At 41.8% G+C, this 14,848-nt stretch overlaps 1 protein-coding gene across 6 annotated transcripts; it reads left to right on the top strand.

Annotated features, from left to right (window-relative positions):
- The first annotated feature begins 3 nt into the window (after positions 1–3).
- On the top strand, positions 4–12,610 carry LOC118394670 (transmembrane protein 68-like). 6 transcript variants are annotated; one of them, XM_035788111.2, is made up of 9 exons: positions 55–133; positions 6,676–6,805; positions 7,718–7,777; positions 8,364–8,747; positions 9,664–9,831; positions 10,137–10,330; positions 10,547–10,607; positions 10,701–10,840; positions 10,980–12,610. In XM_035788111.2, exons 4-9 carry the CDS (start codon positions 8,423–8,425, stop codon positions 11,082–11,084), a joined length of 993 nt encoding a protein of 330 aa, XP_035644004.1. In that variant the 5' UTR covers positions 55–133; positions 6,676–6,805; positions 7,718–7,777; positions 8,364–8,422; the 3' UTR covers positions 11,085–12,610. The 6 variants fall into 6 exon arrangements, 5 of the variants coding, with proteins under 5 accessions (XP_035644003.1, XP_035644004.1, XP_052319724.1 ...); XM_052463764.1 differs by lacking the exon at positions 6,676–6,805 and adding an exon at positions 1,884–2,054 and having other exon boundaries at positions 69–133; XM_052463763.1 differs by lacking the exon at positions 55–133 and adding an exon at positions 6,162–6,402.
- The last annotated feature ends 2,238 nt before the right edge of the window (positions 12,611–14,848 follow it).

The raw sequence follows: 14,848 nt of genomic DNA on the forward strand, positions 1-14,848 counted from the left end.
CATCCGGATACACACACGTGTTGGCTACAATGACATCCGTTCCTGGTTGTGTCACATGAATAAGGAACCGGGTAAACCAGGACAAAAAATATCAAGAATCTTCCTCTCCTCGACCTACCAAAGGGATCAAAATGTATGTAATGATTTCATAACAATATTGTATTGTTATTTATGCAATGCTAGTATTGGTGTCTATGCAGTGGATGTTCTTAGCTTTTGCTCGTGTCAAGGCTAGTTGTGGTAATTTATTATAGCTAGTCTCAGGAAGTAGCAAGCTATCTTGCTAATATTTTAACTTTGTAAATTAGCAAATCAGCTAGCTAATCTAGGGAAATTCTGATACGATATAATAAACATATATATTTTATTATTAGGCTGTCTATGTATAAAGTTAATTTCAAGTTGGAGCTACTTAGTTATCCAGCACTCAGGTGTCAGACAGCAGTTAGGCTGTAACTAGCTCAGTCAACTGTCACATTGTGTTAAATATGGAGGATACATTAAAATAGTTCACTCATTCCATTTACAATTGCGATCAAGTGTCAGTTTCGGTCTGCTTAACCAGCCGGGTGGCTCTGATGTATAGCAGCTGGGTCTGGTGGTCTGCTGATGGTGCTTTCAAGACAAATGGGAACTCGGAAAAATACGAGGTCAAATCCTGACATCAGTGATCTTCAGGTCGGAAAGTCGGAGCTCTAGAAAGAGGCCCGAGTTTCCGAGTTGGAACGGTCATCCAACTCGGTATCCAAACTCTTTTCCGGAGCTCAACCCCCCCTGATGAGCTCATAGAAGGGTTGGCTGACAACGTTACGAAAATGATCCACCCGCATCCACCGTGCGTTATGATTCTGAGTGGTCAGATAGCTAGTAACAATGAAATGAAGCTGGCATGTGGGGAATCGTAAGTGGCTCGTTTCAGCAAGTGTTAACTTGTTGTTGATACCATGTCTTGTTTTTAGGTGTTTTGACTGATTTTCATGTCAATGCTAATATGGCATAATATTCACTAGCTAGCTTAACAACAACTCCAACGATGTATTTGACATACAAAAAGTGCTCATTGTGCAAATGTGTTTTGTTTTCAATAAACATTTGGAGACTAAACATAGTTTACATGTCAACAATCTCAGCCAACCCTGTCTTTTTTGCTTCATAGTTGTGCAGGGGTCGTTTTCTTTTGCTAGCCCAAAGGCCAGCAGGTGGCGATATTGAGACGTTTCATATTCAAAGCAAACGTTTTCGTCACATGCGCTGGATACAACAGGTGTAGTAGACCTTACAGTGAAATGCTTACTTACAAGCCCCTAACCAACAATGCAGTTTAAAAATACAAATAAGAAATAAAAGTAACAAGTAGTTATAGAGCAGCAGTAAAATAACAATAGCGAGGCTATATACAGGGGGGTACCGGTAATGAGTCAATGTGCGGGGGCACTGGTTAGTCGAGGTAATATGTACATGTAGGTAGAGGTATTAAAGTGACTATGCATAGATAATAACAGAGTAGCAGCGGCGTAAAAAGAGGATGGGGGCAATGCAAATCGTCTGGGCAGTTGTTTTGGACGCCCCAGCTAGCACAGTGGATCTGGGCCGATTCTGGCTGAGAGTCAGACTCGGGTGACGTCATATGTCCCGAGTCTGGGCCGCCTTTGACAGTGTTACTTATGGAAAGGATGCGGGGTTATCTGGCTCAAATGTATATATTACTTGGGACTCGGACCGATTGGGGCTATTCTCTGGCAGATGATTACACGGGCTGCTTTATATAATTAACATTTAATTTATTTTTCCATATTTTATAATTGTTTCTGTGAAAAATAATTCAATCAACATTTAAATGAAATTCTTTAAGAGTCCTGTGTAATATTTGGATACTTTGCAAGGCAAAAAGTGTGGATGGAGCCTCCCGAGTGGCGCAGCGGTCTAAGACACTGCATCGCAGTGCAAACTGCTTGCTACAGATGCTGGTTCGGGACCCGTGCCGGCTGCGACCAGGAGACTCATAAGGCGACGCACAATTAGCCCAGTGTCGTCCGAGTTAGGGGAGGGTTCTGGTAAGATGCTGGCAATGTTGGCTGAATTCCTGTAGACAGAAACGGCCCATAGTACTTGCAAAGTGATCACATAACCAGCTAAGGACCATTATAACACTTACATCACCACGTTACAATGTCAATTGAATATCAAAAAATGTCTTCATATTCAGCATATTCTGGGCCGATTCTGGGCAGTCGTTCATTTTGATCCTGGCCTCCTGGAAGAGGGCCGCTTCTGGGTCGATTCCTCATTGCTAGCTGGGGCAGCATGAGTTCATAAAAGGGTTGGCTGACAACGTTACGAAAATGATCTGCCCGCATTGATGTTGCCCAGAAGCCGTGCGTTAATATTACAGTCCAAAGGGAATCCATGCAACCGGCTATATACTCATATACCCTGTGGACCAGTCCATACATAAAACATTCACCATTCAGGCTGCAAAGGTGTTGAGTTCCTCCTTAACTTCATTAAATAGCAAGAAGGCAGAAAACAAACTGGGAGTATATGCATACTTTCTTTATGAAACACAATTTTCCACCACTATGCTAGAGTGGCTAAATGCTAGTCCCGGATGTGGCATATCGCGTTCAGCTGATCAGGTTGCAGCAATCTGTTTTTTTATTTATTAGTTTGCTCTGAACAAATGACTATATGATCACGTGACACCATTAATTCCTCTGTGGAGACTCTTTGAAACCAAATTAAGTCGGTTAAAAGGTAGACTCAGCGATATGACGCAGATGCAGAAAGTAAACATTATAGTGGGTCAGTTTCCGCAACAATTAAGCGCGTTGAAATAGAACTATGCTACCCAACCCGAGCCCAACGGGCCCTGACATTACACATCTGGTTAGGGCCGGGTAGGGCCTGTTTTTTTCCATCAATAACTAGGGTATGGGCGAGCTCGGGTAACACCAAATTGATCACCAACATTTTGAAGCTGAGCCATTTGCTTGTTCTCTACTGCGCACTACTGACTAAGATCATAACATTTTTTTAAATGTTTTTATTTTTTTATTTCACCTTTATTTAACCAGGTAGGCAAGTTGAGAACAAGTTCTCATTTACAATTGCGACCTGGCCAAGATAAACCAAAGCAGTTCGACAGATACAACGACACAGAGTTACACATGGAGTAAAACAAACATACAGTCAATAATACAGTATAAACAAGTCTATATACAATGTGAGCAAATTAGGTGAGAAGGGAGGTAAAGGCAAAAAAGGCCATGGTGGCAAAGTAAATACAATATAGCAAGTAAAACACTGGAATGGTAGTTTTGCAATGGAAGAATGTGCAAAGTAGAAATAAAAATAATGGGGTGCAAAGGAGCAAAATAAATAAATAAATTAAATACAGTTGGGAAAGAGGTAGTTGTTTGGGCTAAATTATAGGTGGGCTATGTACAGGTGCAGTAATCTGTAAGATGCTCTGACAGTTGGTGCTTAAAGCTAGTGAGGGAGATAAGTGTTTCCAGTTTCAGAGATTTTTGTAGTTCGTTCCAGTCATTGGCAGCAGAGAACTGGAAGGAGAGGCGGCCAAAGAAAGAATTAGTTTTGGGGGTGACTAGAGAGATATACCTGCTGGAGCGTGTGCTACAGGTGGGAGATGCTATGGTGACCAGCGAGCTGAGATAAGGGGGACTTTACCTAGCAGGGTCTTGTAGATGACATGGAGCCAGTGGGTTTGGCGACGAGTATGAAGCGAGGGCCAGCCAACGAGAGCGTACAGGTCGCAATGGTGGGTAGTATATGGGGCTTTGGTGACAAAACGGATTGCACTGTGATAGACTGCATCCAATTTGTTGAGTAGGGTATTGGAGGCTATTTTGTAAATGACATCGCCAAAGTCAAGGATTGGTAGGATGGTCAGTTTTACACAGGTAAGTTTGGCAGCATGAGTGAAGGATGCTTTGTTGCGAAATAGGAAGCCAATTCTAGATTTAACTTTGGATTGGAGATGTTTGATATGGGTCTGGAAGGAGAGTTTACAGTCTAACCAGACACCTAAGTATTTGTAGTTGTCCACGTATTCTAAGTCAGAGCCGTCCAGAGTAGTGATGTTGGACAGGCGGGGTAGGTGCAGGTAGCGATCGGTTGAAGAGCATGCATTTAGTTTTACTTGTATTTAAGAGCAATTGGAGGCCACGGAAGGAGAGTTGTATGGCATTGAAGCTTGCCTGGAGGGTTGTTAACACAGTGTCCAAAGAAGGGCCGGAGGTGGATCAGGGACTCACCAGCAGCAAGAGCGACCTCATTGATGTATACAGAGAAGAGAGTCGGTCCAAGAATTGAACCCTGTGGCACCCCCATAGAGACTGCCAGAGGTCCGGACAGCAGACCCTCCGATTTGACACACTGAACTCTATCAGAGAAGTAGTTGGTGAACCAGGCGAGGCAATCATTTGAGAAACCAAGGCTGTCGAGTCTGCCGATGAGGATGTGGTGGTTGACAGAGTCGAAAGCCTTGGCCAGATCAATGAATACGGCTGCACAGTAATGTTTCTTATCGATGCCGGTTAAGATATCGTTTAGGACCTTGAGCGTGGCTGAGGTGCACCCATGACCAGCTCTGAAACCAGATTGCATAGCAGAGAAGGTATGGTGAGATTCGAAATGGTCGGTAATCTGTTTGTTGACTTGGATTTCGAAGACCTTAGAAAGGCATGATAGGATAGATATAGGTCTGTAGCAGTTTGGGTCAAGAGTGTCCCCCCCTTTGAAGAGGGGGATGACCGCAGCTGCTTTCCAATCTTTGGGAATCTCAGAAGACACGAAAGAGAGGTTGAACAGGCTAGTAATAGGGGTGGCAACAATTTCGGCAGATAATTTTAGAAAGAAAGGGTCCAGATTTTCTAGCCCGGCTGATTTGTAGGGGTCCAGATTTTTCAGCTCTTTCAGAACATCAGCTGAATGGATTTGGGAGAAGGAGAAATGGGGAAGGCTTGGGCGAGTTGCTGTTGGGGGTGCAGTGCTGTTGACCGGGGTAGGAGTAGCCAGGTGGAAAGCATGGCCAGCCGTAGAAAAATGCTTATTGAAATTATCAATTATGGTGGATTTATCAGTGGTGACAGTGTTTCCTATCTTCAGTGCAGTGGGCAGCTGGGAGGGGGTGTTTTTATTCTCCATGGACTTTACAGTGTCCCAGAACTTTTTTGAGTTAGTGTTGCAGGAAGCAAATTTCTGCTTGAAAAAGCTAGCCATGGCTTTTCTAACTGCCTGTGTACAACGGTTTCTAGCTTCCCTGAACAGCTGCATATCACGGGGGCTGTTCGATGCTAATGCAGAACGCCATAGGATGTTTTTGTGTTGGTTAAGGGCAGTCAGGTCTGGGGAGAACCAAGGGCTATATCAATTTGTAAGTCGCTCTGGATAAGAGCGTCTGCTAAATGACTTAAATGTAAATGTAAATATCTGTTCCTGGTTCTAAATTTCTTGGATGGGGCATGTTTATTTAAGATGGTTAGGAAGGCATTTAAAAAAAATATCCAGGCATCCTCTACTGACGGGATGAGATCAATATCCTTCCAGGATACCCCGGCCAGGTCGATTAGAAAGGCCTGCTCGCTGAAGTGTTTCAGGGAGCGTTTAACAGTGATGAGTGGAGGTCGTTTGACCGCTGACCCATTACGGATGCAGGCAATGAGGCAGTGATCGCTGAGATCTTGGTTGAAGACAGCAGAGGTGTATTTAGAGGGGAAGTTGGTTAGGATGATATCTATGAGGGTGCCCGTGTTTAAGGCTTTGGGAGGGTACCTGGTAGGTTCATTGATAATTTGAGTGAGATTGAGGGCATCAAGTTTAGATTGTAGGATGGCTGGGGTGTTGAGCATGTTCCAGTTTAGGTCGCCTAGCAGCACGAGCTCTGAAGATAGATGGGGGGCAATCAGTTCACATATGGTGTCCAGAGCACAGCTGGGGGCAGAGGGTGGTCTATAGCAGGCGGCAACGGTGAGAGACTTGTTTTTAGAGAGGTGGATTTTTAAAAGTAGAAGTTCAAATTGTTTGGGTACAGACCTGGATAGTAGGACAGAACTCTGCAGGCTATCTTTGCAGTAGATTTTTGGCAGTTCTATCTTGTCTGAAAATGTTGTAATTTGGAATTAAAATTTCAGAATTTTGGTGGTCTTCCTAAGCCAGGATTCAGACACAGCTAGAACATCCAGGTTGGCAGAGTGTGCTAAAGCAGTGAATAGAACAAACTTAGGGAGGAGGCTTCTAATGTTAACATGCATGAAACCAAGGCTATTACGGTTACAGAAGTCATCAAAAGAGAGCGCCTGGGGAATAGGAGTGGAGCTAGGCACTGCAGGGCCTGGATTCACCTCTACATCGCCAGAGGAACATAGGAGGAGAAGAATAAGGGTATGGCTAAAAACAATAAGAATTGGTCGTCTAGAACGTCTGGAACAGAGAGTAAAAGGAGGTTTCTGGGGGCGATAAAATAGCATCAAGGTATAATGTACAGACAAAGGTATGGTAGGATGTGAATACAGTGGAGGTAAACCTAGGTATTGAGTGATGAACATGGTGCCTCAACCTCATCAAATATATAACAGGTGAGATTATGAAAAAAAAAGTTTTGTCAGATTTTAGTGACAAAGTAGCTAAGTGCTCTCATGTCTCTTCATTGAGCAGAGCAGCCCAAGTGGAGCCGTTGCTATGGATACACACAGACTCAGAGCCGCCAGCGGAGTGCATGCAGAGCGAGCTGTGCGCAGGGAGCGAGTGATAAACAGAGAGGAGCAGCTAATGGGTTTCTAACAGAGTAAGTTATTTCTGATTTGGGGTTTCGGTCAGGGCCTGGCCTTACATTTGGGCGGAAGCAATCATACCTGGGTAGGGTCTGAACATTGTGTGCATGGGTAGGACTTAAAATTCATGACTTTTCTGTGCTCTACGTTGGCGCTCGGGGCTCAATTTTTCCACTGTTTTGGTGCTCTGGCTACCATGCTGTGAACAGCGTGAAGCGAATCCGTGCACATGTGCAGATACTGTGTGAGAGCGAAGTCTTGCGTCTCTCTCATCTGCGGTGCTGCTCCCGTGACAACCATTGAGTCTACCTTTTTAAGATGGCATCTCATGTAGACAACATACGCAGTTCGAGCTACTCCGGGAAGTGACATTGCAGGCTAGCTCAGTACCCCCCCCCCCCCATCAAGTAACTCAAGTTGAAGGCCACCTGGGTACTGCAGGCTGCCATTAGCAACTCAAATATCCTTATCTTATTCTGTGTTCTGTTTTTGATGTTTAAATAATCAGTTCCAGGAAGTACATCTGCTGTATTAGAAACAATTATTGGTACCATGATTGGTTCAAAACATTTTCTTATTTATGTGAAGATTGACCACGAAGATCGCAGTTTTTCAATACACTATACTGTTTTCTGCTAACATTGCGTGCAGTTGCGCGGTCAGCCCCCCCCCCAGCCTACTCGCCATTAAATCCAGTTAAGGAGGAAATGTACGCTTTTGCAGCCCGAATGGAGAATGTTTTATGTACGAACCAGTCCACGTATAGCTGGCTGCATGGATTCCCTTTGGACGGTAAGATGAAACGTCTCAATATCGCCATCTGCTGGCCGTTGGTCTAGATAGAAAAAATGTGGGCGTTGGATGTCTTGCTTTCTCTTCTGTCTCTGATTGTGTCAATGGCTTGCCCTTTTACTTTTGTCTTTCAGGTGTTTCATGTGAGCCTGGTATGATCTGTCCTCAGTACTATTTACACTGGAAGAAAAAAGGTTTGTGAAACATCTACCAAAATGATGTAACTGTAAGTCATCCTGGATAAGTGCTAAATCACTAAAATGTTTTAATAAATAGTTGCAGTGAAATGTGTTATGTTAAATGGTCAGCCATAGTATTAAGGCGCCCCTGGAGCAAATGAGGGTTAAGTGCCTTGCTCAAGAGCACATCGAAAGATTTTTTTACCTTCAGCAACCTTTCAGTTACTGTCCCAAATCTCTAACTGCTAGGCTACCTACCGCCTAAAAATATACATTTTCATTCATTCAGTGATGATACAAATGCAACCATTTGATTACTTGCAATTTGTGTTGCTTCTAAAGTAGCTGCACTTCATCTAGCTAACTTGATTGCTCAGTTTATAAATGCATGCTGATTTGTTTATTTGAGAATCAGCATGGTGTGTAAAACATTTAATACTTGAGTTTTCATAGATACTGTATGGCAAAGTTGTTTTTCTATCCGATTCCCACTTAAACAATGTTTGCTCTCTGTCTTCGCAGAACAAATATTAATATGAATTTATTAGACTGTACTGAAATATCACCTTGTTAGCCCTCTTCTCTCTATTCTGTATTCCAGGCCTGCCCATTGGCAGATGGTATCCTTATTCGACTTGGAGAGGCTAACTGTGTGGCAGTATGTCAGATGGGAACGAGTCCTGCATGTTCAGAGATGGAGCCGAGTTTGTGGCCTGCATCTTTCACACATTCGAGGAATGGTCAGGACTAGGACCCCTGGAAGACTATCTGAGCTATCTGGAGTACCTGGCCTGGGTTTTCACCCCTCTGGTTGTTGTTTTCATCCTGCCCTTCCTCATTGTGATCCTCCTCTACCTCTCCATACTCTTCCTCCATGTGTACAAACACAAGAACCAGCTCAGGGAGGCCTACTCCAACAACCTGTGGGATGGTGCTAGGAAAACTCTGGCAACGTTGTGGGATGGCCATGGGTTCATATGGCACGGTATTTATATATATATATATATGCAGTGAGCTCCAAAAGTGGTGGGACAGTGACAATTTTGTTGTTGTTTTAGCTCTGTACTCCAGCACTTTGGATTTGAAATGATACAATGACTGAGGTTAAAGTCCAGACTGTCAGCTTTAATTTGAGTGTAAGATATTTCCATCCCCTGCACCGCTAATGATGACAGATGTCATCATCTTTGAAGCTTTAACACGAGTCGCAGATCTGCCCGGGAGGGAGGCTAAGGTTGTCAGGCGGGGCCTCTAGGTGCCACAGTGCCACAATGTAAGCCATGATGAGTGTGTTAGTGTTTAGGAATAGAGAAGTATATATTTGTCCTTTTTTTCCTCATCTCTGTATTCTCACACCTCTGTAGTCTCACCTGCCTCTCAATCAGTCATGGGTCCATATTTAAAGTGAGCTCCAAAGGTATTGGGACAGTTATCTGTTTTGTTTTGGCTCTGTACTCCGGCACTTTGTATTGGAAATTATACAATGACTATGAGGGTAAAGTGCAGACTGTCAGCTTTAATTTGAGGGTATTTTTTTTATCCATATCGGGTGAAATGTTTAGAAATTACAACACTTTTTTGTACGCAGTCCCCCTATTATAGGGGGGGAGGGGCAAAATATTGTGACAAATTCACTTGTGTCTATTGAAATAGTCAACCGTTTAGCATTTGGTCCCATATTCCTAACTTGCAATGATTACATCAAGCTTGTGACTCTACAAAATTGTTGGATGCATTTGTTTGTTTTGGTTGTGTTTCAGATTATTTTGTGCCAAATGGAAATGAATGGAAAATAATGTATTGTGCCATTTTGGAGTCACTTCTATTGTAAATAAGAATATAATATGTTTCTAAACGCTTCTACATGAATGTGGATGCTACCATATTCCCTTTCTTGACAGGATATGAAATCCATGGTATGGAGAAGATTCCAGATGAAGGAGCAGCTCTTATCGTCTATTATCATGGGGCTATTCCCATCGACTATTATTACTTTCTGGCAAATGTCATCATTCAGAAGGGACGGATAGTTCACTCAGTCGCTGATCACTTTCTGTTCAAAGTTCCAGGTAAAATCTTCACAGATCCATTTCCCAGTATCTAATTATAAAGGTGGAGATGTTTTATTAAGTGTATGTGGCCTCTGTATGTAGATGGACAGTTAAGTGTACAGTATATAGCCTACAGCTGCCTTAGTCCATTCTTACAACATGAGCTACTAAGGCTGCGTCTATGCAGGCAGCCCAATTCTCCTCTTTTTTCCCCAGTAATTGGTCTTTTGACCAATCAGAGATCTGATGGGACATATCTGAATAGTGGGGGAAAAAAGAGCAGAATTGGGCACTAAAAGCTGACCTGGTATTCTTCTCTGTAGGGTTCAAGCTGCTGTTGGAGGTGTTTAGTGTGATCCACGGGCCCCAGCAAGAGTGTGTGAAGGCACTGAAAAGTGGCCACCTCCTGGGCATCTCACCTGGAGGCGTGAGGGAGGCGCTCCTCAGTGACGAGACCTATCAACTGCTCTGGGGGAAGAGAAAGGGCTTCGCACAAGTGGCTATCGATTCCAAAGTGGTACATGTTGTTTTTTGTCTCCTTCTGTCTTCGTTCTCAAATGGCACCCTATTCCCTATGCAGTGGACTACTTTTAACCAGAGCTCTATGGCTGTCTGGTGCCCTATAGGTAATAGGGTATCATTTGGAGACAGACAGTGCATGTCACTTTCCTCTTACACAGAAGCATCACTTTATCTGAAGTCATCTTACATGTTTGTCTTTACATTTTTTTAGCCAATAATTCCCATGTTTACTCAAAACGTCAGGGAAGGATTCCGATCTCTCGGCGGGTTAAGTATGCTTAACTATTCATTTTAATTGCAGTGTGACAAAACATGTTTTAACTTCACAGAAGAGCATAAATGAACTTGAAAATGTTATTTCTCAGGCTTTTTCAGATGGTCGTATGAAAAATTCCGCGTACCGATGGCCCCCGTCTATGGGGGTTTTCCTGTGAAGTTTCGTACATACTTAGGTGACCCCATCCCATATGACCCTAACATTAGTGCAGCAGAGTTAGCTGAAAAGGTAAGACATTATGCAACTGTGGCACATTTCTGTAATTCAATGGCTATTTACTTTCTGAAATGTAGAGTACACAAAAGTCAAATGATTGGGAAAGATGGGGTCAGAGTGAATTTTCCTAATCTTTCTTTCTGATTTTCAGACCAATCAAGCAGTTCAAGCACTCATTGACAGACACCAAATTATTCCTGGGAATGTCCTTCGAGCACTACTAGAGCGATTCCACAGCAGGCATAAAGAAAAATAGCCATAAGGAATATCATTTTGTTTTTGTTATATGAAGCAGTTACATATTTTTAAGACACTGTTACATATTGAAAGTATTATCATGTGATCAGTTGAATGGTTAACTACAGATTTGGATCTTAATTTGAGCCAGTCTCCTATAGCAGGAAAATAATCCTGTAGATTTATAATTAATGGACATTTTTGTAGCAGTTGATACATTTTTCATAAGGAAAATCAAGTTTGAAATTTCAAAGTGGAAATTACAAACTTCAGAAGCCTTTTTAACCTCAAATACACTACAAACTTCTCCTACAATAGGCTGATCAAATTAAGGTCCTGCACCTTCCATACATTATTATTGCAGGTGTACCTTCAGGAGCTCTTTGCACTCAAATTTTGTCACAAAACAATATGTACCGAAGGTAAATTGTTATGGTATAATACACCGTAATTGGTTAATGTCAAATGTGTGCATATTGAAATTGTATAGTGTTTTCTGTGCAAGTATGTAGATACTTTGATTCCACAATTGATTTGCACACATTGTTCTAAGTTCCACCACTGCCAACAATTTCTATTTAAGAGGCCTTTATTTTGATTAATAACTGCAAATATTGAAACGATATAGCAATTGCTATATAAGAAGCAATATAGGTATGAAGACCGGGCAGCTTTATTTCCTTTCACCTGGGTAAAATGTTTGAAATTTTATTTAAATAATTTTGTCATTTCCCCCAAAAAATGTATTGTGGAATTATGTAAGTATGTACTGTAGTTGTAGCTTATGCACCTTTTTAAAATCTATTGAGGTCCATTATGAAACAGGACAGAAATTATTTGTAATGTTAAAATAAATATATTTTATTATGAGTTTTGTGTGTTTACAAGTCATTTCTGTTATTACAAATATTTTGTATAAAAAATTTTTAGCAACATATCCAAGATATTTGAAGTGGTTTTGAAAATTTTATAAAATATTTGTTTTTCTTCCATAAACATTGGTACATTTTCTGCACTAGTGTTTTTCAGTGTTTTAATGATTCAATATGAATTTAATCAAGTAATTATTTATGGCCTGTGAATCAAATTGAACTAATGTGCAAAAGTTCACTAATGTGTAGCTTATTCTAAAACACGTTTAGTGTATTTCTCTGTACTAAAATGTTTTTGTGCTAACTCTGAAGTATTCTGCTTGCAGGATGAGCAGAGTTTTGAATGTTGTTTGAGATTGCTCAGTTTGTTCACAATTCCTGGAGGAGATGGAGAAATGTACTTTGTAGTGTGGCTAGATGGTAGCTGTAATTTCCGTGGTTATTGTGTATACTTTGTTAAATGTTATTTTGGTTTTCAGTACAAGGAAAATGGTAGTGTGTTTAGTAGCGTATTGTAAGACCATGTGTGCTGGGAACCGGTCAGTGTATGACACTTAAATAAATCACATCAATATTTCTTTTTTTACCTAACTTGTCTTGACTTAAACTGCTGCCCAATGAAGGCAATCCAATAGTGAGAATTAAAGAATATTTTTGATAAAGAATGATTGGATTTCTCCAATGGCTTTTTTGGGGTTATTTCTCAGCACAGACAAACTTCATCACACACGACACAAGCTTAAAGAATGTTATACTACATTGTTACCAGAGCGAAACTTCTTTTGTTTGTCTAAGAGATGCTTGGAACTTAAACTCAAGCCTGAAGAGATCTGAGATATGAAACATTCTTGGCATCCACACTACAGCACATACAGTACTGTACAGCTTATCTCAGTCCAGTACTGTCTAGGCTTTGCCCCCTGTACAGCTTATTTCAGTCCAGTACTGTCTAGGCTTTGCCCCCTGTACAGCTTATTTCAGTCCAGTACTGTCTAGGCTTTGCCCCCTGTACAGCTTATCTCAGTCCAGTACTGTCTAGGCTTTGCCCCCTGTACAGCTTATCTCAGTCCAGTACTGTCTAGGCTTTGCCCCCTGTACAGCTTATCTCAGTCCAGTACTGTCTAGGCTTTGCCCCCTGTACAGCTTATCTCAGTCCAGTACTGTCTAGGCTTTGCCCCCTGTACAGCTTATCTCAGTCCAGTACTGTCTAGGCTTTGCCCCCTGTACAGCTTATCTCAGTCCAGTACTGTCTAGGCTTTGCCCCCTGTACAGCTTATCTCAGTCCAGTACTGTCTAGGCTTTGCCCCCTGTACAGCTTATCTCAGTCCAGTACTGTCTAGGCTTTGCCCCCTGTACAGCTCTCACTGCCTGTCCTGTGTGATGTCCTGTTCAACCTATTAGCCTCTGGTTGGCTGATATAGCCATTGTCTGTATCCTAAATGGCTCCCTCTTCCCTATAATGCACTACATTTGACTGGAGTCCTTTCGGGTGCCATTTGGGTTGCACACATTGTCTGTGGAGGCTTGGAGTGCTTCAGTCATCCTCTGGGATGGTGGGGACTATTAGCTATTGTTTCGTTTCTGTAATTGTATTATCTAGGTATCGTACTGTATGCCATGTTGTAGCCTACTGAGCCCCTTAATCAGGCACTGAAGAAGACTTGCTGTTTGATATTTATGTCCTATACCAGGGATCATCAACTAGATTCAGCCGCAGGCAGATTTTTTTTCTTGGGTGGATGGTCAAGGGGCCACAAGAAGCCCAAACATATTATATTTGACAGAACATAATCATTTCAAATCTTGCTTAGATTTGTACACAAATACATACAGAGCCTTCAGAAAGTATTCCTACCCCTTGACTTGTTCCACATTTTGTTGTGTTACAGCCTGAATTCAGTCAGAAGTTTTGTCTCAGCCATCTACACAATACCTCAAAATGACAATGTGAAAAAATGTTTTAAGTCATTTTAGCAAATTTATTGAAAATCAAAAACAGAAATAACAATTTACATAAATATTCACACCCCTGAGTCAATACATGTTAGAATCACCTTTGGCAGCGATTACATTCTCTAAGAGCTTGGCACACCTGGATTGTACAATATTTGCACACAACATTCTTCCAGCACTGTCAGGTTGCTTGTTGATCATTGTTAGACAGCCATTTTCAAGTATTGCCATAGATTTACTATCTGGTTTAAGTCAAAACTGTAACTAGGCCACTCAGGAACATTCACTGTCTTCTTGGTAAGCAACTCCAGTGTACATTTGGCTTTGTGTTTTAGGTTATTGTCCTGCTGAAAGGTGACCTTGTCTCTGTGTCTGTTAGAAAACTCCAATAGCAGTTTCCCTGTGCGTAGCTCTATTCTGTTCTTATCCTAAAATACTCCCTAGTCCTTGCCGATGACAAGTATACCCATAACATGATGCAACCACTGCCATGCTTGAAAATATGAAGAGTGGTACTCAGTGATGTGTTGTGTTGGATTATCTCCAAACATAACACTTTTTATTCGGGACATAAAGTACATTGTTTTGCCACATTTTTTGAGGTATTAAGTGCCTTATTGCAAACAGGATGCATGTTTTTGAATATTTATTTTCTTTATAGGCTTCCTTCTTCTCACTGTAATTTAGGTTAGTATTGTGGAGTAACTACAATGTTGTTGATCCAGCCTCAGTTTTCTCCTTTCACAGCCATTCAACTCTGTAACTGTTTGAAAGTCACCATTGGCCTCATGGTGAAATCCCTGAGCGATGTCCTTCCTCTCAGGCAACTGAGTTAAGAAGTACACCTGTATCTTTGTAGTGACTGGGTGTATTGATAAACCATCCGAAGGTTAAATAACTTCACCATGTTCATCTACCAATAGGTGACCTTCTTTGCGAGGCATTGGACAACCTCCTT

The sequence above is a fragment of the Oncorhynchus keta genome, chromosome 15 (assembly GCF_023373465.1).
Source record: "Oncorhynchus keta strain PuntledgeMale-10-30-2019 chromosome 15, Oket_V2, whole genome shotgun sequence".
Classification (NCBI taxonomy): domain Eukaryota; kingdom Metazoa; phylum Chordata; class Actinopteri; order Salmoniformes; family Salmonidae; genus Oncorhynchus; species Oncorhynchus keta.